General features: G+C 42.5%; 1 protein-coding gene across 4 annotated transcripts in view; it reads left to right on the top strand.

Moving 5' to 3' along the window:
* The window catches only part of LOC106567295 (protein kinase C and casein kinase substrate in neurons protein 1), a 79,201-nt gene extending 54,489 nt beyond the window's left edge, over positions 1 to 24,712 (top strand). For 3 of the 4 annotated variants that reach the window (XM_045693157.2, XM_045693158.2, XM_014136439.3), the window contains 9 exons: positions 3,625 to 3,781; positions 4,271 to 4,506; positions 10,251 to 10,406; positions 17,273 to 17,448; positions 20,773 to 20,893; positions 21,153 to 21,265; positions 21,517 to 21,558; positions 22,320 to 22,552; positions 23,071 to 24,712. In XM_045693157.2, coding sequence (XP_045549113.1) covers positions 3,625 to 3,781; positions 4,271 to 4,506; positions 10,251 to 10,406; positions 17,273 to 17,448; positions 20,773 to 20,893; positions 21,153 to 21,265; positions 21,517 to 21,558; positions 22,320 to 22,552; positions 23,071 to 23,180 — 1,344 coding nt within the window. In that variant the 3' untranslated portion in view covers positions 23,181 to 24,712. The remainder of the gene's footprint in view (positions 1 to 3,624; positions 3,782 to 4,270; positions 4,507 to 10,250; positions 10,407 to 17,272; positions 17,449 to 20,772; positions 20,894 to 21,152; positions 21,266 to 21,516; positions 21,559 to 22,319; positions 22,553 to 23,070) is intronic. The other variant, XM_014136438.3, reaches the window with a different exon arrangement.
* The last annotated feature ends 1,014 nt before the right edge of the window (positions 24,713 to 25,726 follow it).

Raw genomic sequence — 25,726 nt, 5'->3', positions numbered from 1 at the left:
GGTTAATCCAATACGTTGATGTTGTTGTTGCATAGAAAATATCCAATTAGTGCTATGGAATTCACTATAGAGCACTATAGAGTCCCTTTTGTGTCATTGTAGGAGGAGGGTCACAGACACAGACAGACAGAGCCTCTCAGTTAGAAGCAGCACTGAGGCAGCCATTCAGCCCACATGCACCTGGCCTAAAATCTATATACGGCCAAGAAAGCTCTGGCCACAGCATACTGAATAGCATAAGGACTCTTGTACGGCTAGATGTTTGGTTTAAAATGAAAAACACGTCTGACAGAAAACACAACAAAAATACAAAACGGTATATTATCTATATCCTGTAAACTCTTCTTAAAGGGACTTTGTTTTTGACACAGACACTGTACCCCACACCAGTCCTACCCAGCCTAGGGCCCATCCTCTCTGAGTGGACTGAGTGGTCTTTGTCTGTGGGCTGCATTCCTGTCTCTGCCTCGTCCTGTCAGTGTCCTATCCCTGATAATCTGTCTGCCTGCATTAGAGCACAGTAAAGGATTATAGCAGTCAGTACACGAGCACACACACACAGACGTGTGCGGGCACACAGAGGGGCACACACACATACATGCGTGGGTCATTACAGTGCCTTCGGGAAAGACTTTCGACTTTTTCCACATTTTGTTAGGGTCGTTGTCCTGTTGGAAAGTGAACCTTTGCCCCAGTCTGAGATCCTGAGTGCTCTGTAGCAGGTTTTCAAGGATCTCTCTGTACTTTGCTCCGTTCATCTTTGCCTCGATCCTGACTAGTCTCCCAGTCCCTGCCACTGAGTAACATCCCCACAGCATGATGCTGCCACCACCATGCTTCACTGTAGGGATGGTGCCAGGTTTCCTCCAGATGTGACGCTTGGCATTCAGGCCAAAGTGTTCATTCTTGGTTTCATCAGACCAGAGAATCTTGTTTCTCATGGACTGAGAGTCCTTTAGGTGACTTTTGGCAAACTCCAATTGGGCTGTCATGTGCCTTTTACTGAGGAGTGTCTTCCGTCTGGCCACTCTACCATAAAGGCCTGATTGGTGAAGTGCTGCAGAAATGGTTGTCCTTCTGTAAGGTTCTTCCATCTCCACAGAGGAACTCTAGAGCTCTGTCAAAGTGACCATTGGGTTCTTGGTCACCTCCCAGACCAAAGCCCTTCTCCCCTGATTGCTCAGTTTGGCCAGGCAGCCAGCTCTAGGAAGAGTCTTGGTGGTTCTAAACTTCTTCCATTTAAGAATGATGGAAGCCACTATGTTCTTGGGGACCTTCAATGCTGCAGAAATGTTTTGGTACACTTCCCCAGATCTGTGCCTCGACACAATCCTGTCTCGGAGCTCTATGGACAACTCCTTCGACCTCGTGGCTTGGTTTTTGCTCCGACATGCACTGTCAACTATGGGACCTTTATAAAGACAGGTGTTTGCTTTCCTTAATCATGTCCAATCAATTGAATTTACCACAGGTGGACTCCAATCAATTTGTAGAAACATCTCAAAGATGACCAATGGAAACAGGATGCACCTGAGCTAAATATCGAGTCTCATAGCAAAGGGTCTGAATACTTATGTAAATAAGGTACTTCTCTTTTTTATTTTTAATCAATTTGCAAACATTTCTAAAAAACAGTTTTTGCTTTGTCATTATGGGGTATTGTGTATATTGAGGACATTTACAGTGGCTTGCGAAAGTATTCACCCTCCTTGGCATTTTTCCTATTTTGTTGCCTTACAACCTGTAATTAAAATACATTTTTTGGGGGGGTTGTATCATTTGATTTACACAACACTTTGAAGATGCAAAATATTTTTTATTGTGAAACAAACAAGAAATAAGATGAAAAAAAACAGAAAACTTGAGCTTGCATAACTATTCACCTCCCCAACGTCAATACTTTGTAGAGACACCTTTTTGCAGCAATTACAGCTGCAAGTCTCTTGAGTATGTCTCTATAAGCTTGGCACATCTAGCCACTGGGATTTTTGCCCATTCTTCAAGGCAAAACTGCTCCAGCTCCTTCAAGTTGGATGGGTTCCGCTGATGTACAGCAATCTTTAAGTCATACCACATATTCTCAATTGGATTGAGGTCTGGGCTTTGACTAGGCCATTCCAAGACATTTAAATGTTTCCCCTTAAACCAATCGAGTGTTGCTTTAGCAGTATGCTTAGGGTCATTGTCTTGCTGGATGGTGAACCTCCGTCCCAGTCTCAAATCTCTGGAAGACTGAAACAGGTTTTCCTCAAGAATTTCTCTGAATTTAGCGCCATCCATCATTCCTTCAATTCTGACCAGTTTCTCTGTCCCTGCCGATGAAAAACATCCCCACAGCATGATGCTGCCACCACCATGCTTCACTGTGGGGATGGTGTTCTCGGGGTGATGAGAGGTGTTGGGTTTGTGCCAGAAACAGCGTTCCTTGATGGCCAAAAAGCTGGTCCGTAAGTTTTGGTGGGCGGCCCTCTCTTGGCAGATTTGTTGTGGTGCCATATTCTTAAAATTTTTTAATAATGGATGTAATGGTGCTCCGTGGGATGTTCAAAGTTTCTGATAATTTTTTATAACCCAACCCTGATCTGTACTTCTCCACAACTTTGTCCCTGACCTGTTTGGAGGGCTCCTTGGTCTTCATGGTGCCGCTTGCTTGGTGATGCCCCTTGCTTTGTGGTTTTGCAGACTCTGGGGCCTTTCAGAACAGTTGTGTATATATACTGAGATCATGTGACAGATCATGTGACACTTAGATTGCACACAGGTGGACTTTATTTAACTAATTCTGTGACTTCTGAAGGTAATTGGTTGCACCAGATCTTATTTAGGGGCTTCATAGCAAAGGGGGTGAATACATATGCACACACCACTTTTCCATTTGTACTTTTTTTTAAACTTTTTTGAAACAAGTAATTTTTTTCATTTCACTTCACCAATTTGGACTATTTTGTGTATGTCCATTACTTGAAATCCAAATAAAAATCGATTTAAATTACAGGTTGTAATGCAACAAAATAGGAAAAATGCCAAGTGGGCTGAATACTTTTGGAAGGCACTGTATTATATTTTATTCATTTTAGAATAAGGCTGTAACTTAACAAAATGTGGAAAAAGTCACAGCGATGGCCACACACACAAAGTTGCTGCCATTGCATAACTACACATGCACAGGCATGAGCCCCCCTCCCTCTGTCATGCACCAGGAGCTCATGCCCCCTGCAGGCACTGGGGGGAGGGGACTCAGAGCTCAGTAATGCCTATGTTAAGGTGGCGTCTCTTAAGGTGGTATGAGAATGATGAAAGTGAGTACAGGTGATTCTTTATTGTTACTCCAGGGTATTAGTAGATCATTTATCATTTCCGTCACTACACCAGAGTTAAACGATTTATTTGATCTATTTTATCTCCATTTCTTATTTGACGCTCTCAAGAGAGAAAATTATTTTATAGTTTATGTTGGCCCGTCAGATTAGTTATTTCCACCTAAAGATATCTTAGTGCTCTTAGAGATTTGGCATATTGAGTATTGCACTTGACTGCATCCTCATCCTCAATCATTGATATGTAGGGAAGCCTTGTGTTTCGCTCTTGTACCTCTTTAGTCTACCCTCCTCTGACCATTCTCAGGTGGGGAACTACAAGCGCGCCGTTAAGCGGATTGACGACGGCCACCGGCTCTGCAATGACCTCATGGGATGCCTTCAGGAACGTTCCAAGATTGAGAAGGCCTATGGTGACCAGCTGACCGCCTGGTCCAAGAGATGGAGACAGCTGATCGAGAAAGGCCAGTATTGGGATTGTCTGTTTGGCGTCTGTTTTGAGGTCTTCATCCCATGTTAAATTCTTTGATTTAACTCACTGCTCAGCTCCACTTGTCCCGATTGTATTGTGAGTGTTTTCTGTAAGATGAGGAGCCTTAACTTGTGCAAGCTGGAACGGCTCATAAGAGCAGGAGCGTGAGACAGCTTGATGTACAAGTAGCGTGAGACGGCTTGATGTACAAGTACACCCCCTGGACAGGACGCTAGTCTATCGCAGGGCCTTACCCCCAATTTATCTCCTTAATGCTAAAGGCCAAACAGAGACGCATTGGATCCCATTTCTACAGTCTTTGGTATGATTCGGTTGGGGATCAAACTTCCAATCTTTCAATCTCAGGGCGGACACTCTGACCACAAGGCCACTGAGTTGGTCACGTTCATATTTTCAATAATTTTTTCTGCCACCTATATGTAGTGATTGAATGTCCCCCTGTGATATTCTCTAACACCAGGACCACAGTATGGCACTGTGGAGAGGGCCTGGCTGGGTGTGATGACCGAGGCTGAGAAGGTGAGTGAGCTGCACCAGGAGGTGAAGAACGGCCTGCTCAACGAAGACCTGGAGAAGGTCAAGAACTGGCAGAAGGAGGCCTACCACAAGCAGATGATCGGAGGCTTCAAGGAGGCCAAAGAGGCCGATGAGGGCTTCAAGAAGGCCCAGAAACCATGGGCCAAGAAGCTCAAAGAGGTAAGTGGACAGGAAGTTTTAGGGAAGGGGATCTGTTGTATCCTCCTTATTGCAAAATCACATGAATATCAATTACTTTTAGAGTGATTGGGAAAACCACTTTATTATTAAATACAAAGTGTACAATACAGTGAATGTATGAATGTGGGTAGCTATTTGACGCACTTGGCTGTCTTCATGACTGACCTCTGTGACTACAACTGGTTGATTAGTCTATTTGGTTGTGCATCAGTCCGTCTGGCTGCAAAGGTACTGCATGGGAGTAGGTTGGGTGACGCACACATTACACAGCTGTCATTGGACTGGGACTCGCTGGAGTCAAGCAAATTGTATTTGTCACATGCGCCGAATACAACAGGTGTAGACCTTACAGTGAAATGCTTAATTACAAACCCTTAACCAACAATGCAGTTTTAAGAAAATACCAAAAAAATAAGTAAGAGATAAGAATAACATATAATTAAAGAGCAGCAGTAAATAACAATAGCGGGGCTATATACAAGGGGTACCGGTCCAGAGTCAAAGTGCAGGGGCACCTGTGTCGAGGTAATTGAGGTAATATGTACATGTAGGTAGAGTTATTAAAGTGACTATGCATAGATAATAACAGAGAGTAGCAGCAGCGTAGAAGGGGTATGGGGAGGGGGGGGGGGGGGGGTAATGCAAATAGTCTGGGTAGCCATTTGTTTAGCTGTTCAGGAGTCTTATGGTTTGGGGGTAGAAGCTGTTTAGAAGCCTCTTGGACCTAGACTTGGCGCTCCGGTACCGCTTGCCGTGCGGTAGCAGAGAGAACAGTCTATGACTAGGGTGGCTGGAGTCTTTGACAATTTTTAGGGCCTTCCTCTGACACCGCCTAGTATAGAGGTCCTGGATGGCTGGAAGCTTGGCCCCGGTGATGTACTGGGCTGTACGCACTACCCTCTGTAGTGCCTTGCGGTCGGAGGCCGAGCAGTTGCCATACCAGGCAGTGATGCAACCAGTCAGGATGCTCTCGATGGTGCAGCTGTAAAACCTTTTGAGAATCTGAGGACCCGTGCCAAATCTTTTCAGTCTTCTGAGGGGGAATAAGTTTTGTCGTGCCCTCTTCACGACTGTCTTGGTGTGCTTGGACCATGTTAGTTTGTTGGTGATGTGGACGCCAAGGAACTTGAAACTCTCTACCCGCACCACTACAGCCCCGTCGATGAGAATGGGGGCGTGCTCGGTCCTCCTTTTCCTGTAGTCCACAATCATCTCATTTGTCTTGATCAGGTTGAGGGAGAGGTTGTTGTCCTTGCACCACATGGCCAGGTCTCTGAACTCCTCCCTATAGGCTGTCTCATCGTTGTCGGTGATCAGACCTACCACTGTTGTGTCATCAGCAAACTTAATGATGGTGTTGGAGTCGTGCGGCCGTGCGGTCATGAGTGAACAGGGAGTACAGGGGAGGAGGACTGAGCACGCACCCCTGAGGGGCCTCCGTGTTGAGGATCAGCATGGCGGATGTGTTGTTACCTACCCTTACCACCTGGGAGCGGCCTGTCAGGAAGTCCAGGATCCAGTTTGAGAGGGAGGTGTTTAGTCCCAGTCCTTAGCTTAGTGATGAGCATTGAGGGCACTATGGTGTTGATACGCTGAACTGTAGTCAATGGATAGCATTCTCACATAGGTGTTCCTTTTGTCCAGGTGTGAAAGGGAGGGGTGGAGTGCAATAGAGACGGCATAATCTGTCGATCTGTTTGAGCGTTATGCAAATTGGAGTGGGTCTAGGGTTTCTGGGATAATGGTGTTGATGTGAGCCATTACCAGCATTTCTAAGCATTTCATGGCTACAGACGTGAGTGCTATGGGTCGGTAGTCATTTAGGCAGGTTACCAAATCAAATCAAATTTTATTGGTCACATACACATGGTTAGCAGATGTTAATGCGAGTGTGCCTTTATTTAAAGTGGCATTGTTTAACCTCTATGGGCAAGGCGGGACGAATTCGTCCCACCTACGTAACAGCCACCTGAATTCAGTGGCGCGATTTTTGAATCGTTTGAAATACTATTACTTCAATTTCTCAAACATATGACTATTTTACAGCTATTTAAAGACAAGACTCTCGTTAATCTAACCACACTGTCCGATTTCAAAAAGGCTTTACAACGAAAGCAAAACATTAGATTATGTCAGGAGAGTGCCCAGCCAGAAATAATCAGACACACATTTTTCAAGCTAGCATATAATGTCACAAAAACCCAAACCACAGCTAAATGCAGCACTAACCTTTTATGATCTTCATCAGATGACACACCTAGGACATTATGTTATACAATACATGCATGTCTGTTCAATCAAGTTCATATTTATATAAAAAAAACTGCTTTTTACATTAGCATGTGACGTTCAGAAAAAGCATACCCCCCGCAAACTTCCGGGGAATTTACTAACAGTTTGCTAAATTACTCACGATAAACGTTTACAAAAAGCATAACAATTATATTAAGAATTATAGATACATTACTCCTCTATGCACTCGATATGTCCGATTTTAAAATAGCTTTTCGGATGAAGCACATTTTGCAATATTCTAAGTACATAGCCCAGCCATCACGGCTAGCTATTTAGACACCCGGCAAGATTAGCCTTCACCAAAATCCTATTTCCTATAAGAAAAATGTTCTTACCTTTCCTGTTCTTCGTCAGAATGCACTCCCAGGACTTCTACTTCAATAACAAATCTAGGTTTGGTCCCAAATAATCCATCGTTATATCCAAATATCCTCTGTTTTGTTCGTGCGTTCTAGACACTATACGAATGGTAAATAACGGTCGCGCGCATGGCGCATGGCGTGACAAAAAATGTCAAAATATTCCATTACCGTACTTCGAAGCATGTCAACCGCTGTTTAAAACCAATTTTTATGCCATTTATCTCGTAGAAAAGCGATAATATTCCGACCGGGAATCTGCAATAAGCTAAACAGCCGAATGAAATTTCTCCACGGGGGCGAATCGTGCACGCGCCTCATTCAGTGGTCCTCTGATCGGCCACTTGGATAAGGCGATAATCTGTTTCAGCCAGAGGCTGCCTCGTCATCGTTCAGGTTTTTCCCGGGTTCTGAGAGCCTATTGGAGCCCTGGGAATTGTCACGTTACAGCTAAGATCCTTACTCTTCAATAAACAGATGCAAGATGCACGACTCCTTGTCAGACAGGCCACTTCCTGCATGAAACCTTGTCAGGTTTTTGCCTGCCATAGGAGTTCTGTTATACTCACAGACACCATTCAAACAGTTTTAGAAACTTTAGGGTGTTTTCTATCCAAACCTGAACAATAATATGCATATTCTAGCTTCTGAGTTGGTGTAGTAGGCAGTTAAAAATGGGCACATATTTTTTCCAAAATTCTCAATACTGCCCCCTAGCCCAAACAGGTTAAAGTAACTAGTGATCCATTTATTAAAGTGGCCAGTAATTGCATCTCAATGTAGGCAGCAGCCTCTCTGAGTTAGTGATTGCTGTTTAGCAATCTGATGGCCTTGAGATATAAGCTGTTTTTCTGTCTCTCGGTCCCAGCTTTGATGCACCTGTACTGACCTCGCCTTCTGGATGGTAGCGGTGTGAACAGGTAGTGGCTTGGGTGGTTGTTGTCCATGATGATCTTTTGGGCTTCCTGTGACATCGAGTGCTGTAGGTGTCATGGAGGGCATGTAGTTTGTCCCCAGTGATGCGTTATGCAGACCACACCACCCTCTGGAGAGCCTTGTGGTTGAGGGGGGTGCTGTTGCCGTACCAGCCCGACACGATGCTCAAGATTGTGCATCTGTAAAAGTTTGTCAGGGTTTTGGGTGAAGTGGCAAATTTCTTTAGCCTCCTGTTGCGCCGCCTTCACCACACTGTCTGTGTGGGTGGACCATTTCAGTTTGTCTGTGATGTGTACGCCGAGGAACTTGAAACTTTCCACCTTCACCACTGCTGTCCCTTCGATGTGGATAGGGAGATGCACCCTTTGCTGTTTCCTGAAGTCCACGATCATCTCCTTATTTTGTTGACGTTGAGTGAGAGGTTGTTTTCCTGACACCACACTCTGAGTGCCCTCACCTCCTCCCTGTAGGCTGTCTCATCATTTAGGCAGGTTGCCTTCGTGTTCTTGGGCACAGGGAACTATGGTGGTCTGCTTGAAACATGTTGGTATTACAGACTTAGACAGGGAGAGGTTGAAAATGTCAGTGAAGTCACTTGCCAGTTGGTCAGCGCATGCTTGGAGTACACGTCCTGGTAATCCGTCTGGCCCTGCGGCCTTGTGAATGCTGACCTGTTTAAAGGTCTTACTCACATCGGCTGTGGAGAGCGTGATCACACAGTCGTCCGGAACAGCTGATGCTCTCATGCATGTTTCAGTGTTACTTGCCTCGAAGTGAGCATAGAAGTTATTTAGCTCGTCTGGTAGGCTCGTGTCACTGGGCAGCTCTCGGCTGTGCTTCCCTTTGTAGTCTGTTATAGTGTGCAAGCCCTGCCACATCCGCCGAGTGTCGGAGCCGGTGTAGTACGATTTGATCTTAGTCCTGTATTGATGCTTTGCCTGTTTGATGGTTCGTCGCAGGGCATAGCGGGATTTGTTATAAGCTTCCGGGTTAGACTCCTGCTCCTTGAAAGAGGCGGCTCTACCCTTTAGCTCAGTGTGAATGTTGCTTGTAATCCATGGCTTCTGGTTGGGGTATGTAAGTACAGTCACTGTGGGAACGACAACCTCGATGCACTTATTGATGAAGCCAGTGACTGATGTGGTGTGGTCAGATGAGACCAAAATGGAGCTCTTTGGCATCAACTCAACTCGCCGTGTTTGGAGGAAGAGGAATGCTGCCTATGACCCCAAGAACACCATCTCCACCGTCAAACATGGAGGTGGAAACATTATGCTTTGGGGGTGTTTTTTCTGCTAAGGAGACAGGACAACTTCACTGCATCAAAGGGACGATGGACGGGGCCATGTACTGTCAAATCTTGGGTGAGAACCTCCTTCCTTCAGCCAGGGCATTAAAAATGGGTCGTGGATGGGTATTCCAGCATGACAATAACCCAAAACACACGGCCAAGGCAACAAAGGAGTGGCTCAAGAAGAAGCACATTAAGGTCCTGGAGTGGCCTAGCCAGTCTCTAGACCTTAATCCCATAGAAAATCTGTGGAGGGAGCTGAAGGTTCGAGTTGCCACACGTCAGCCTCGAAACCTTAATGACTTGGAGAAGATCTGCAAAGAGGTGTGGGACAAAATCCCTCCTGAGATGTGTGCAAACCTGGTGGCCAACTACAAGAAACGTCTGACCTCTGTGATTGCCAACAAGGGTTTTGCCATCAAGTACTAAGTCATGTTTTGCAGAGGGGTCAAATACTTATTTCCCTCATGAAAATGCAAATCATTTTATAACATTTTTGACATGCATTTTTCTGGATTTTTTTGTTGTTATTCTGTCTCTCACTGTTCAAATAAACCTACTATTAAAATTATAGACTGATCATTTCTTTGTAAGTGGGCAAACGTACAAAATCAGCAGGGGATCAAATACTTTTTCCCTCCACTGTAGCTACAGGTGTTTATGTGTTAGTTCTGTTTTGTGTAGTATAATGAGTCTTACTGCATCACTCATCCAAGCTGACCATCAGAGAAGTACATTGCCCTTTCAACAATAACTAAATTAAGTCACCTGCATGCTTAGATTTATTAGTATTTATCCAATTTATCTATAGAGATACTAAGATTGTATACGTGCTTCCACAGATGGAGACTGCTAAGAAAACGTACCACATGGCGTGTAAGGAGGAGAAACTGGCCGCCACCCGAGAGGCAGATGGGAAGACACAGGCCTCCGTCACAACTGATCAGCAGAAGAAACTCCACGAGAAAACAGACAAGTGCAAACATGACATGCAGAAGGTGAGACAGAGGTCCGACTAATGGAAAAAAGGACATGACAACCTTTTTTGTACAAATGTATGAAAATTTACACCATAGAATTTGATGTTCTGCATATCAAACATGTCGTGACTTGACTTTAACATTAATCTGAAGACTGTTATTTATTTAATTAAATAACTATGTTTAATTGTTACCCAATTAAATGAATAATGTAACAATTAACTCATTAGGATCTGGGACACCACAAGAGCGGTTCTTTAACCTCTATGGGCTAGGCGGGACGAATTCGTCCCACCTACGTAACAGCCACTTTAAGCCTGTGGCGCGATTTTCAAAACCTTAAAAATCCTATTACTTCAATTTCTCAAACATATGACTATTTCACAGCTATTTAAAGACAAGACTCTCGTTAATCTAACCACACTGTCCGATTTCAAAAAGGCTTTACAACGAAAGCAAAACATTAGATTATGTCAGCAGAGTACCAAGCCAGAAATAATCAGACACCCATTTTTCAAGCTAGCATATAATGTCACATAAACCCAGAAGACAGCTAAATGCAGTACTAACCTTTGATGATCTTCATCAGATGACAACCCTAGGACATTATGTTATACAATACATGCATGTTTTGTTCAATCAAGTTCATATTTATATCAAAAACCAGCTTTTTACATTAGCATGTGACGTTCAGAACTAGCATACCCCCCGCAAACTTCCGGAGGAATTCGCTAAATTACTCACGATAAACGTTCACAAAAAGCATAACAATTATTTTAAGAATTATAGATACAGACCTCCTCTATGCACTCGATATGTCCGATTTTAAAATAGCTTTTTGGTGAAAGCACATTTTGCAATATTCTAAGTACATAGCCCAGGCATCACGGGCTAGCTATTTAGACACCCGGCAAGTTTAGCACTCACCATAATCATATTTACTATTATAAAAGTTTGATTACCTTTTGTTGTCTTCGTCAGAATGCACTCCCAGGACTGCTACTTCAATAACAAATGTTGGTTTGGTCCAAAATAATCCATCGTTATATCCGAATAGCGCCGTTTTGTTCGTGCGTCCCAGACACTATCTGAAATGGTAAATCAGGGTCGCGCGCATGGCGCAATTCGTGACAAAAAAAATCTAAATATTCCATTACCGTACTTCGAGGCATGTCAACCGCTGTTTAAAATCCATTTTGATGCCATTTTTCTCGTAAAAAAGCGATAATATTCCGACCGGGAATGTCCATTTAGCTAAACTGAGGAAAGTAAACAAAGCTTTCGGTCGACGCGGGCACGCGCCTGAGTCTCACGGTACTGTAACCAGCCACTACCCAAACGCGCTACTTTGTTTCAGCCAGAGCCTGCAAAGCCACGATTCAGCTTTTTACCGCCTTCTGAGACCCTATGGCAGCCGTAGGAAGTGTCACGGGACAGCTAAGATCCTCACTCTTCAATAAACAGAGACAAGAAGAACGACACCTTGTCAGACAGGCCACTTCCTGCCTGAAACCTTGTCAGGTTTTTGCCTGCCAAATGAGTTCTGTTATACTCACAGGCACCATTCAAACAGTTTTAGAAACTTTAGGGTGTTTTCTATCCATATGTAATAAGTATATGCATATTCTAGTTACTGGGTAGGAGTGGTAACCAGATTAAATCGGGTACGTTTTTTATCCAGCCGTGTCAATACTGCCCCCTATCCTAAACAGGTTAAAGATTTATTATTAAACTCTAAAAGGTTTTTACCTATCACATCTATAAACAATCAACTTATTAATCATAACCTCGTATCATATCATCATTCTGAACGGTCATATCCTCCTTGCATGTGAACAAACATGAGCCTTACTTATGATTTAGTACTACACAAATTGGTTTAATTATTTATTTACTAGCTAATTAAATGGGAACACAGGATAAACATACACACTCTGCACCGGTTATTGACTGGGGACTTAATACGTTGAATACAGGTCTCTAGCGGAATGATAACAACATGGCTGCTTGTTAAAGAAGAGATGGAGAGGGTGAGAGAGAGGCACAGAGACACTTAACATTGGTATGTTCAGAAACAACTTTCACCTACAGTAACCATAAACTTTGCACACGAACTGCCGCCCGCTTTGAGTAAGAAATCATGAATGTATTTACGTGAAATGCCAGGGTCTGCCGGGGTTCTCTCGGTGAACAGGGCAGCCTTGAAAAGGGGGTTTATCTTTTTCGGCATTCCTGTAGGGCTCTGATTGTCTGAAATGGTTTGAACAAGTCTTCTACTGTTGTCCTTCTTTGTAGTTGTCCGGTATCCGGTGACTTGTCGTGTAGTGCTGAACAGAAGTACAGAGTTGATTTTCCTTCCATTCCCTCTTGAAGATGCTTCTTTGAAGACAGGCTAGCCAGCCGTATCGATGGTTCCCCAGTAGGGTGATGAGAGTTGAGTAATACGATAGTTTGAGTAGAGTAACAGGATGGTCCTACTTAAATTTGCTTTCGAAGATGCTTTACTTAGGTCAGCTAATCAGCCATACCAGTGATTGTCCGGGAGGGGAATTTATCTTCTCCACCTCATGTTGAGATTCAAAGTTCAAACCATTTTAAACGTGCAGCTGCCGCTTCACACTTTTTCTGGTCTAATGTGTTCTTAACCCATCATTTATACCTTTTGCTCGAAAGGGGTAGTTCGGGTAGGCTGACACACTCTCTGACCTCACTTTGGGGCGGTGACTACTCACAGTGCAAAGTTATGGAAAACAATTATCTCTTATAGCTCTTCACATCACATCCCTCTCTTTACAAAAACACTTTAATCATTTTTCCTATTACATGCACAACGCATAGTATGGGAACTTGGGTGGGTATACTTTCCAAGTTACAGTATTTCCTTTATAATATTTTTAATGACATCACAAAATCACAAACAAAATGACATTAGTGTTTTATAGATCGCCTCTGACCATTCCTCACGATCTACATTAGAAATATTTTTCCAGTATTCGCTTTTGAACGTATTCGAGTTTCAGCGGGAAAAATGTCTGTTGAGACAAAGCACATTCCTTTAGTGAATTTGGAGAGCGCAAGCCTGGATCTTCTCCCTTGATTTACAACAGGACGTGAGTTGTTCATCCCCACTAGTTCTTTCCTTCCACCTCTACAGGTGAAAGGGGATCTGATTGAAGTTATTCATTGCAAACCTGATGTGACCTATTTGGATTCTCGTGGACAATCAGGACAAACATTTACATGAACATTTTAGTCACTTAGCAAACGGTCTTATCCAGAGCGACCTACAGTTGGTGCATTCACCTTAAGATAGCTAGGTGAGACAACCACAACCAAACAGGTGACAATTACATTTTGTTTAGTGTCATTACAACTTTTAAAATACAGTTGAAGTTGGAAGTTTACATACACTTAGGTTGGAGTCGTTAAAACTCGTTTTTCAACCACTCCACAAATTTCTTGTTAACAAACTAGTTTTGGCAAGTCGGTTAAGACATCTACTTTGTGCATGACACAAGTAATTTTTCCAACAATTGTTTACAGACAGATTATTTCACTTAGAATTCACTGTATCACAATTCCAGTGGGTCAGAAGTTTACATACACTAAGTTGACTGTGCCTTTAACCTCTATGGGCTAGGTGGGACGATAGCGTGCCACCCGTGGTGCACTCCATCAACAGCAGGTGCATTTCAAGAGCGGCAAATTTGAATCCAAATAAATGTCAAAATTCAAATTTTTCAAACATACAACTATTTTACACCCTTTGAAAGATAAACATCTCCTTAATCTAACCACGTTTTACGATTTCAAAAAGGTTTTACGGCGAAAGCATAAATTTAGAGTATGTTAGGACAGTACATTTACAAGAGTTGTGTGTAATGTTTTGTCAATTCAAAGACAGGGTCACCAAAACCATAAAACCAGCTAAAATGATGCACTAACCTTTTACAATCTCCATCAGATGACACTCCTAGGACATTATGTTAGACAATGCATGCATTTTTAGTTCTATCAAGTTCATATTTATATCCAAAAACAGCGTTTTACTATGGCATTGATGTTGAGGAAATCGTTTCCCTCCAATAACCGGCAGTGAAGTCAGCGTCACAAATTAAATAATTAAAATTAGAAAACATTGGTAAAATATTATATTGTCATTTAAAGAATTATAGATTTACATCTCTTGAACGCAATCAACTTGCCAGATTTAAAAATAACCTTACTGGGAAATCACACTTTGCAATAATCTGAGCACTGCGCCCAGAAAAATACACGTTGCGATACAGACTAGACGTCATGTTGGGGAGATCTAAAATCGAAAATACTATGTAAATAATCCATTACCTTTGATTCTCTTCATCAGATGTCACTTCCAGGTATCACAGGTCCATAACGAATGTAGTTTTGTTCAAAAAAGCTCATCATTTATGTCCAAAAATCTCCGTCTTGTTAGCACATGATCTAAGCCAGCCGGACTTCTCGTCATGAACGAGGGGAAAAAATATATTTACGTTCGTTCAAACATGTCAAACGTTGTATAGCATAAATCATTAGGGCCTTTTTTAACCAGAACATGAATAATATTCAAGGTGGACGAATGCATACTCTTTTATAACGTATTGGAACGAGGGTACCCAACATGAACTCGCGCGCCAGGTGTCTAATGGGACATCATCGTTCCATGGCTCTTGTTCGGTCAGAACTCCCTCCAGAAGACTCAAAACACTTTGTAAAGGCTGGTGACATCTAGTGGAAGCAATCGGAAGTGCCAAAATATTCCTCAGCCCCTGTGTTTTTCAATGGGATAGGTTTAAAGGTAATACAACACATCAGGTATCCACTTCCTGTCAGAAAATGTCTCAGGGTTTTGCCTGCCAAATGAGTTCTGTTATACTCACAGACACCATTCAAACAGTTTTAGAAACTTTAGAGTGTTTTCTATCCATATATAATAAGTATATGCATATTCTAGTTACTGGGTAGGATTAGTAACCAGATTAAATCGGGTAATTTTTTTTTTATCCAGACGTGCAAATGCTGCCCCCTAGCCCTAACAGGTTAAACAGTTTGGAAAATTCCAGAAAATGATGTCATGGCTTTAGAAGCTTCCGATAGGCTAATTGACATCATTTGAGTCAATTGGAGGTGTACCTGTGGATGTATTTCAAGGCCTACCTTCAAACCCAGTGCCTCTTTGCTTGACATCATGTAAAAATCTAAAGAAATCAGCCAAGACCTCAGAAAGAAAATTGTAGACCTCCACAAGTCTGGTTCATCCTTGGGAGCAATTTCCAAACACCTGAAGGTACCACGTTCATCTGTACAAACAATAGTACGCAAGTATAAACACCATGGGACCACACAGCCGTCATACCGCTCAGGGAGGAGACGTGTTCTGTCTCCTAGAGATGAACGTACTTTGGTGTGAAAAGTGCAAATCAATCCCAGAACAACAGCAAAGGACCTTGTGAAGATGCTGGAGGAAACAGTTACAAAAGTATCTATATCCACAGTAAAATGAGTCCTATATCGACATAACCTGAAAGGCCGCTCAGCAAGGAAGAAGCCACTGCTCCAAAACCGCCATAAAAAAGCCAGACTACGGTTTGCAACTGCACATAGGGACAAAGATCGTATTTTTTGGAGAAATGTCCTTTGGTCTGATGAAACAAAAATAGAACTGTTTGGCCATAATGACCATCGTTATGTTTGGAGGAAAAAGGGGGAGGCTTGCAAGCCGAAGAATACCATCCCAACCGTGAAGCACAGGGGTGGCAGCATCATGTTGTGGGGGTGCTTTGCTGCAGGAGGGACTGGTGCACTTCACAAAATATCTGGCATCATGAGGGAGGACAATTATGTGGATATATTGAAGCAACATCTCAAGACATCAGTCAGAAGTTAAAGCTTGATCGCAAATGGATCTTCCAAATGGACAGTGAGCCCCAAGCATACTTCCAAAGTTGTGGCACAATGGTTTAAGGACAACAAGGTCAAGGTATTGGAGTGGCCATCACAAAGCCCTGACCTCAATCCTATAGAACATTTGTAGGCAGAATTGAAAAAGCGTGTGCGAGTAAGGAGGCCTACAAACCTGACTCAGTTACACCAGCTCTGTCAGGAGGAATGGGCCAAAATTCACCCAATGTATTGTGGGAAGCTTGTGGAAGGCTACCCGAAACGTTTGACCCAAGTTAAACAATTTAAAGGCAATACTACCGAATACTAATTGAGTGTATGTAAATTTCTGACCCAGTGGGAATTTGATATAAGAAATAAAAGCTGAAATAAATCATTCTCTCAACAATTATTCTGACATTTCACATTCTTAATATAAAGTGGTGATCCTAACTGACCTAAAACAGGGAATTTTTACTAAGAATAAATGTCAGGAATTGTGAAAAACTGAGTTTAAATGTATTTGGCAAAGGTGTCTGTAACCTTCCGACTTCAACTGTATATATAGTGGTATTAACACTGTGGTGAGTGTGTGTGCTATTGCAGTATACTAAGTACATCATATCTCAAATAGACTGATCATTATTATTAGTTTATGTTTCTGTTAGTGGCTCAAGTGAAATAAAGCTGTGAAAAACAGAATCAATGCAGGACTATTTAAGACGACTCAGTGAGATTACAGTGGTTATCACACAGGACATAATCCAGCAGGGTGGATCTCCGACTCTATTCACGGAGCCCTGGTAATGACAAAAGCAGATTACTCTGGGCCAGGGAGAGTAAGATGCTTATAGTATACACACACACGGTGTACGGATGCAGGTTGCTTGGTATTCAACCCAGAGTGCAAAATGTCTAGTTGTAATGCCGTCATAATGACATCATTATCTGTCATAGCTGATGCTGTCCTTATCATCCCCTAGGCTAAGGAGAAGTATGAGAAGTCTCTGTCGGAGTTGAGTGCGGTCACTCCCCCATACCAGGAGAGCATGGAGCAAGTGTTTGACCAATGCCAGCAGCATGAGGTCAAGAGACTCACCTTCCTTAAAGAGATCCTGCTAGACATTAAACGCCACCTCAATCTCACTGAGAACCAAAGGTCAGTGACTGGTGTTATCCTCTATCGTCCCATACATACTGCAGCCCATCCTCTATTACATAACCTACATCAACCTATTCTCCCACATGGCCTTTGAGGAAAACATTTCAGTTGGTACAGGATCAGACCTGTGTTTAAATACTATTTAGGGTATTTCAATACTTTTAAAGAAATGTTGATGTAAATATTTTTCGATTTTTTTCTTGGAAAATAAACGTTGTTGAATATTGGAATGTATTTGGAAATACACTTGGAAAAGTATTGACGCGTATTTGGAAATACTCAAAGACACAGAAAAGTGTATTTTTAAATGCAGATATTAAATTACTCAAATTATTCGAACCCAGGTCTGTTTAGTCGTAGGGGTATTTGAAATAATGTATTTGGAAATACAGTAAGTACATCTTCTTGGCTATTTATAGAAAGTTATTTGAAATTACTTTAAAATACTTCAAATAGAAGTAGCTGATTTGGCCACATTATTTGAAAATACTCGAATACACAGAAAATAAGTATTTAAATGACAAATACTTAAATACTCATGTGTTTTAACCCAGGCTTGTACAGATTTTGTACATACAGTGCATTCGGAATGTATTCAGACCCCTTGCCTTTATCCACATTTTGTTACGTTACAGCCTTATTCTAAAATGGATTAAATGAATGTTTTACTCATCAATCTACGCACAATACCCCATAATGACAAAGCGAAAACAGGTTTTTGGACATTCTGACCCTTTGCCTTGAGACCCGAAATTGAGCTCAGGTGCATCCTGTTTGCATTGATCATCCTTGATATATTTCTACAACTTGATTGGAGTCCACCTGTGGTAAATTCTGCAACATTGAAGGACCCCAAGAACACAGTGGCTTCCATCATTCTTAAATGTAAGGAGTTTGAAACCACCAAGACTCTTACTAGCGCTGGCCGTGCGGCCAAACTGAGCAATCTGAGAAGAAGGGCCATGGTCAGGGCGGTGATCAAGAACCCAATGGTCACTCTGACAGAGCTCCAGAAGGATAAACATCTCTGCAGCACTCCGCCAATCAGGCCTTTATGGTAGACTGGCCAGACGGAAGCCACTCCTCAGTAAACTTGGCACATGACAGCCCACTTGGAGTTTGCCAAAAGTCACCTAAAGGGCTCTCAGACCATGAGAAACAAGATTCTCTGGTATAATTAAACCAAGATTGAATTCTTTGGCCTGGAGGAAACCTAGGACCATCCCTACAGTGAAGCATGGTGGTGGCAGCATCATGCTGTGGGGATTTGTTCAGTGGAAGGGACTAGGAGACTAGTCAGGATCAAGGGAAAGGTGAATGGAGCAAAGTACAGAGAGGTCCTTGATGAAAACCTGCTCCAGAGCGCTCAGGACCTCAGACTGGGGCGAAGGTTCACCTTCCAACAGAACAACGACCCTAAGCACACAGCCAAGACAACGCAGGAGTGACTTCGGGACAAGTTTCTGAATGTCCAGAGCCCGGACATGAACCCGATCGAACATCTCTGGAGAGACCTGAAAATAGCTGTGCAGCGACGCTCCCCATCCAACCTGACAGAGCTTGAGAGGATCTGCAGAAAAGAATGGGAGAAACTCCCCAAATACAGGTGTCACAGGTGTCAAAATGAGTAGACCAAGGTGCAGCGTGGAATATGTTCATCTTGTAGTTTTAATGAAAAATGAACACTTTACAAATTAAACAAAAAATGACAGCCGACAGTTCCGTCAGGTACTTACAACTAAATGGAAAACAACTACCCACAAACCCCAAAAAACAGGCTGCCTAAGTATGGTTCCTAATCAGAGACAACGATAGACAGCTGCCCCTGGTTAGGAACCATACTCGGCCCAACACAAAGAAATACAAAACATAGAATGCCCACCCACACCCTGACCTAACCACATAGAGAAACAAACCCTCTCTCTCAGGTCAGGGCGTGACAACAGGCGTGCCATGTTTGTACCTAAGAAGACTTGAGGCTGTAATCGCTGCCAAAGGTGCTTCAACAAAGTACTGCGTAAAGGGTCTGAATACTTATGTAAATGTGATATTTCAGTTTTTGCTTTGTCATTATGGGGTATTGTCTATAGATGGATGAGAGAAAAAAAACTATTTCATCCATTTTCGAATAAGGCATTACGTAACAAAATGTGGAAAAAGTCAAGGGTGTCTGAATACTTTCCAAATGCACTGTACAATGAAATTGGTATCATCTACACAACAGCAAATCTGCCTTGAAAAACTATTCTACATTAGTGTTGCTAATACAGTCAAAATACTTTAATTACAGCATTGATCTCTAAGTGCTTATCTGCATCATTTTTAGTTATTAGTTGAGTGTATGGATTATTTTAAACATCACATTCAGAGGAAATCTACTCCCAATGTGCTTGATTTATGTTGTCGCTTTCATTACAGTTAGTTTCAAATAGATAAATCTCAACACATTTCAGTCTTTCGGTCACAACTCCAATTACGCCGATGATGCAGTTAATTACATTTCAGACAAATTCCATCATGTCAGAGTGAATGCTTGTTATATTCTTGGCTGTGAATCAAATTGCATGTGATACAAAGCCAGGTTCCATGGTGATTGGAATAAGAAGTTCATTCAAGCTGTTTCCTGGGTGTTTGGTCTTGGTTTATGATTAGTATGGAGGATGAGTGTAGGCTTTTATAGTGTGGTATGGAGTACTAAGTGCACTGGCCTTTCGGACCACAGTATTGGTGTAACCCATAAATCAACCATAGACAGGGTTATGGTAAGCTAACAACTACAAACCCAGCCTCAGCTTCCGGTAACACACTCATGCAAATACAGACAGCTTGTCTCAGTGACAGCAGTAAAAACAGAAACATCACTTGTAAATTGTATGTGTTTGGAAGAATTTGAATCGTCCATTTGATTGTCCATTATAGCATCTTACGCCTACATTTTTTGCAATATCACCCATGAAATGTCATCATCTGTAGGGCTTGACTGTCAGTTATTCTGTGTTTTTGTCTCCACCTTTTGGTGGAATAATGCCATCTATCGGGACTCCACCTCATATCTCACTACTCCAATTTGTATGCAAATGTGTTGTCTGTATTCTGTGTAGCCTCACCTGATGCTAGGAATGGGCCTGAATTACCTTGTCTTTGAACCATTCAACTCTGTTGTTCTGAGTGCTGGCGCTTCATAAACAACTAGAAACCCTCCAGGAAAACAGCAGCATCAGCGCTGGACAGTTTTCACTGGCAGCCCTACTGTATTATTGTCCCTTAAACAGGCCCCCCCTCTCTCTGCGTGTTACAATGTGCTCTCTGTCCTCTCCCCAGCTATGGCACGGTATACAGAGAACTGGAGCGCACCATCCTGGCTGCCAACACACAGGAGGACCTGCAGTGGTTCAGCAACCACCATGGCCCTGGCATGCATATGAACTGGCCCATGTTTGAGGTACTGTGCTGCATTACTTCAACATAGTTGTCTGTTCAGGAATATTTACAACAACATGTAGGCTACCTGGTTCAGGTATTCATAGACATTTCTCCCCAGATACAAGCATGCATTTTTAATAACACCGTTCAGTACAGTTGCTTTTAGTTGTAAGATTGTTGATTTACTGACTGATTTAAAAGGAAAAGTTAAATGCCATTGGCCAGATCTGAGTCTCTGCTTCAGTATAGACGTATTTATCATCTGCTCTGCCTTCCAGGACTATAACCCAGATGCCGCTGCTGTTGTTAAGAGGGAGAAGGTGCAGAAGCCGGCTGGGGCCCCACCGACCCCCAGCACTGACCATGTCGCACCCCCTGGAGACCGCGGCAGGTGAGAGGATCACTCCACTGGTGAAACTACTACTGACAAAAACACACACACACACACACACACACACACACACACACACACACACACACACACACACACACACACACACACACACACACACACACACACACACACACACACACACACACACACACACACACACACACACACACACAATGACATGCCAGGGTTCATCAATATCTCCCATGATGACATACCAATTGTTTTCCTGTCTTCCTTCAATTGATCAGCATCAGCGCTGATCATGTGGCACTGCCTGGTGACCGTGGCAGGTGAGAGGACCACAACACTGATCAAACACTACACACACCATCTACTGCCACACACCATCTACTGCCACATCGGGACCTACCCTAGTCAAACCATTTAAATGTCATCAAACACTACACACACCATCTACTGCCACACACCATCTACTGCCACATCGGGACCTACCCTAGTCAAACCATTTAAATGTCATCAAACACTACACACACCATCTACTGCCACACACCATCTACTGCCACACCGGGACCTACCCTAGTCAAACCATTTAAATATCATCAAACACTACACACACCATCTACTGCCACACACCATCTACTGCTACACCGGGACCTACCCTAGTCAAACCATTTAAATGTCATCAAACACTACACACACCATCTACTGCCAGACACCATCTACTGCCACACCGGGACCTACCCTAGTCAAACCATTTAAATGTCATCAAACACTACACACACCATCTACTGCCACACACCATCTACTGCCACACCGGGACCTACCCTAGTCAAACCATTTATATGTCATCAAACACTACACACACCATCTACTGCCACACCGGGACCTACCCTAGTCAAACCATTTAAATGTCATCAAACACGCGGGATCTAACATGCCTTTTAATTAACTGGATATATATTGATTATATAGATGTCTTTCATTTACTCTGTTAATTACTGTTGCTCTAGTCTACAGTAGTCATGTTTGTATTTTCTATGAAATTCTCCCGATCAAACCCATGTATATCTTCCTAACCCTTCTGTTGCAGTGTGAGCAGCTATGAAAAGAACCAGGCCTACTCCACTGATTGGTCCGATGATGAGGCGCCTGCAGCCCATTCAGGCGGTGAGACCAATGGGGGTGGGAATGAAAACTCCTTTGAGGAAGACTCTAGCAGCGCTGGAAAAGGGGGTGCTGGGACCGGGACTGCGTCTGGGGTCCGGGTGCGTGCTCTGTATGATTATGACGGACAGGAACAAGATGAGCTCACCTTCAAAGCTGGTAAGCAACGACAACACTTCACCATCTTTGATGTCTCTGGATTTGGCTACGATGTATTTCCAGTTTAACCCTATTCTTGGCCCTAAGATTTGAGTCCAACAGTGCAGTTTACCTCAACTATCAGTGCCAGATGGCTTATTATGGCCAAGCTGACTTGATAGGGGGGTGGAGATGAGGTCACGGGAAATGACCTACTATCTCTGTGCATTCCATTCCAAAGCCACTTTATTCCCAGAGGAAGATTGTAGTGGTTAGTCAATAATGGCCACATTCTACTTCCTCCAATTACAGGCACCTGCTAGTCATTAGCAATTGTCTTCTGACTGTCCCTATATTACAGGGTGTTAGTAGGGCCTTCCTAACAACATGATGCACATCCTGCCTGATCTTTGCGAACAGTGATGTGATAAAGCAAACAACAGAGATGTCCGAATGTACTATTGACCATGATGTTGTTCAGTCATGGAAAGAGAATAGAATGCATGTTGATTAAGGAGATGTACATATGTTCTTCACAGGTGATGAACTGACCAAGACTGAGGATGAAGATGACCAAGGCTGGTGTCGAGGTCGCCTGGATACAGGCCGAGAGGGACTGTACCCGGCCAATTACGTCGAGGAAATTTAATGACCCCAGAGGAGGAGGATATGCCATTGGAGGCAGCTCGGACTGTCCCATCCAATGGCACTGCACAGAGCCAGAGACTTACGAACAACACATCCCTTGCCCAACAGATGCGCCAAGCAGTCTTGACTAAATATAATCTTAGTAACGTAAGAAAAGACAATATATCAATATTATATTTATCCAGTATTTGAGGTGGGGAGGACTTAAACACTTAAACAGGAGCAGCATTTATGCCAGTCTACACAAACTCAAACAAACATTGAGCCAATGCAGGGACACATTTTGCATATCTGTGCTGTGTTTGATATAAAGATCATGCAGTTGATGTAAAATAAATTTGCACTACATTCTCCTATAACAGTGTGACAATAATGTAACCAATTATACCTACCTACCCGTTTAACCAGAACAAGCTACTCAGCCTGCATTGTGTGTATATGGCGCCATTTTGTGTAGCATTTTCAATGCTATGTGTTCAGTCCTCATGTTTACATTGGGAATGCTGTTTATTGTTAAAAGTACCACAAAATGTATCATAGATTTTATTATTTTATTTTTTGTGATTTGGTCTAATCCCTTTTACCAGTGTGTTCATTGCTACACTATGTGTTTATCTCTGTTTCTCTGTTGGTTTCCTATAGCAGAATGTGCTATGCAACAGGCTTTCCCTAAACCTCCAAGCCATATTAAGGCTACAAGATGCAACAAATCCGCTGATATGAAAACCAATGCAGAGGATCAGAGTTCACCATTAGACACAGAAACAGCATTGGAATAGCACCACAAACTTGTGTCAGACTTCATAACCGGAAGTGGAGTTGGTGTATATACCTTTTTCTCTCTTCCCATCACCATCCTTGAATCATAACATCTCATTTCAATTCATTGCAGGGTATATCTACAATACCTGTTAATTTCAATTAATTGCAGGGTATATCTACAATGCCTGTTCATTTCAATTAATTGCAGGGTATATCTACAATACCTGTTAATTTCAATTAATTGCAGGGTATATCTACAATGCCTGTTCATTTCAATTCCTTGCGGGGTATTATCTAGAATACCTGTGAGGGGAATTCTGTATTTTTGGGGTCAGTGGGCATGATATTATCACCAGCTTGCTTATATTTTATCTGTCAGTGGTAACTAGAAAGATTTGATTGTTCAGGTGACGTAATCAGGCATATTAACTGTAAATGTAGTTGTTTTCAGGATATAAAATGAAAATGTGGACATGTAGTTGTAGGGGCCTGGAAGGAGACATGCTGTTTTTAACTAAACATGTTGTATTCCACTGTCATAGAGAACCCTACAAGGCAAAAAGCACTTATGAGCCCATTCCCCTAGGGGCCCAATTCTGACTTAGGAAGTGTACGCCCTTTCCTACACATGCCTTTCCTACGTACTTCTCAGTAGTTGGTATTCAGACTAACCTTATGAAGGTGCGCAACAGGCTTTGCAGGCGTGGTTCCCTTGTGCGTGCTGAATACATTTAATTAAACCGCTAATAAACCCTCCCACTTGCTGGCCAACTGATTTTCTCTGGGATTTTTCATTCAATAGGGTTTTCAGTACATTTATCTTAAGCCATCCCTTTAAATACGGTGTACCTTTAATTAGAACTTTGACGACAGACTAGAATACATCTAGAGAACGGGTTCCGAATATAGGGATCAATGAAAGAAAGCCATCTAAATATATGCATATTCATCTCCGTTTCAGCACCAGCTGGTATATTTAAAAATTCTCTGATCTTGTAGATTATGTAGGCAAATTTTAAGGGTTAGGAAAGTATATATGAATCATAAAAAAACAGGTTTGGAAAGCCTTTACACATGAAATATATTGATGAATAAAAAATACAGTGGTTTGATTTATCCTGAAAGATGTCATATTCAAGTTCAATCCATGAATTAGTGGAAGGTGTATGAGGTTTGAACAATAGTCCTATAAATCTAGTCTAATTCTCACTAATCATGGAACTGTTGGACGATGGTCCAGTCGTTGTGAACCGTGCGCCAGGCTCCAGGTTAAACCTGCTACGTGTGGTCTGAGTTCCAGAATGATTCACATAGGCTACATGTCCCAAATGATTGCACAACGTTAGCCTAATATGATCCACTAATGCTAGCAACCCTCAGGAACAACTACACAGAGGAGACAGAGGAAAGAAAGGTAAACAGAATGGAATGGAATGGAAGGAAGGATGCAAAATGTAAGCTACAATTTTCTTTTTTACTGACACTAAAGTGACAGTTTTATAAATGTATGTAAATGTATGTATACTGACGGTGGCTCCCGATATTGGCTAATATTTAACATGATACAAATTGTAAAATAAAAAGGAGAAAAGCCTGGGTATATAATTAAAACATTCAAATGCACAAACATCATCAACTAGCCAGGTTCAGCCCTACAGAAGCCTATAGCGTGGGTCTCCAAATTTCATCCACGCAAATGATGAGGGCACACAATTCAAAGTTCTAAATAATGACAAAGTTAAATGTCATGTTCATATGATTTTCAGTTTGCTTCCATATGACTGG

Source organism: Salmo salar, chromosome 13, assembly GCF_965601325.2.
Source record: "Salmo salar chromosome 13, fSalSal1, whole genome shotgun sequence".
In the NCBI taxonomy this organism is placed as follows: Eukaryota; Metazoa; Chordata; class Actinopteri; order Salmoniformes; family Salmonidae; genus Salmo; species Salmo salar.
The sequence above is the reverse complement of the archived record's forward strand: the minus strand, read 5'-3'. Positions and strand labels throughout refer to the sequence as shown.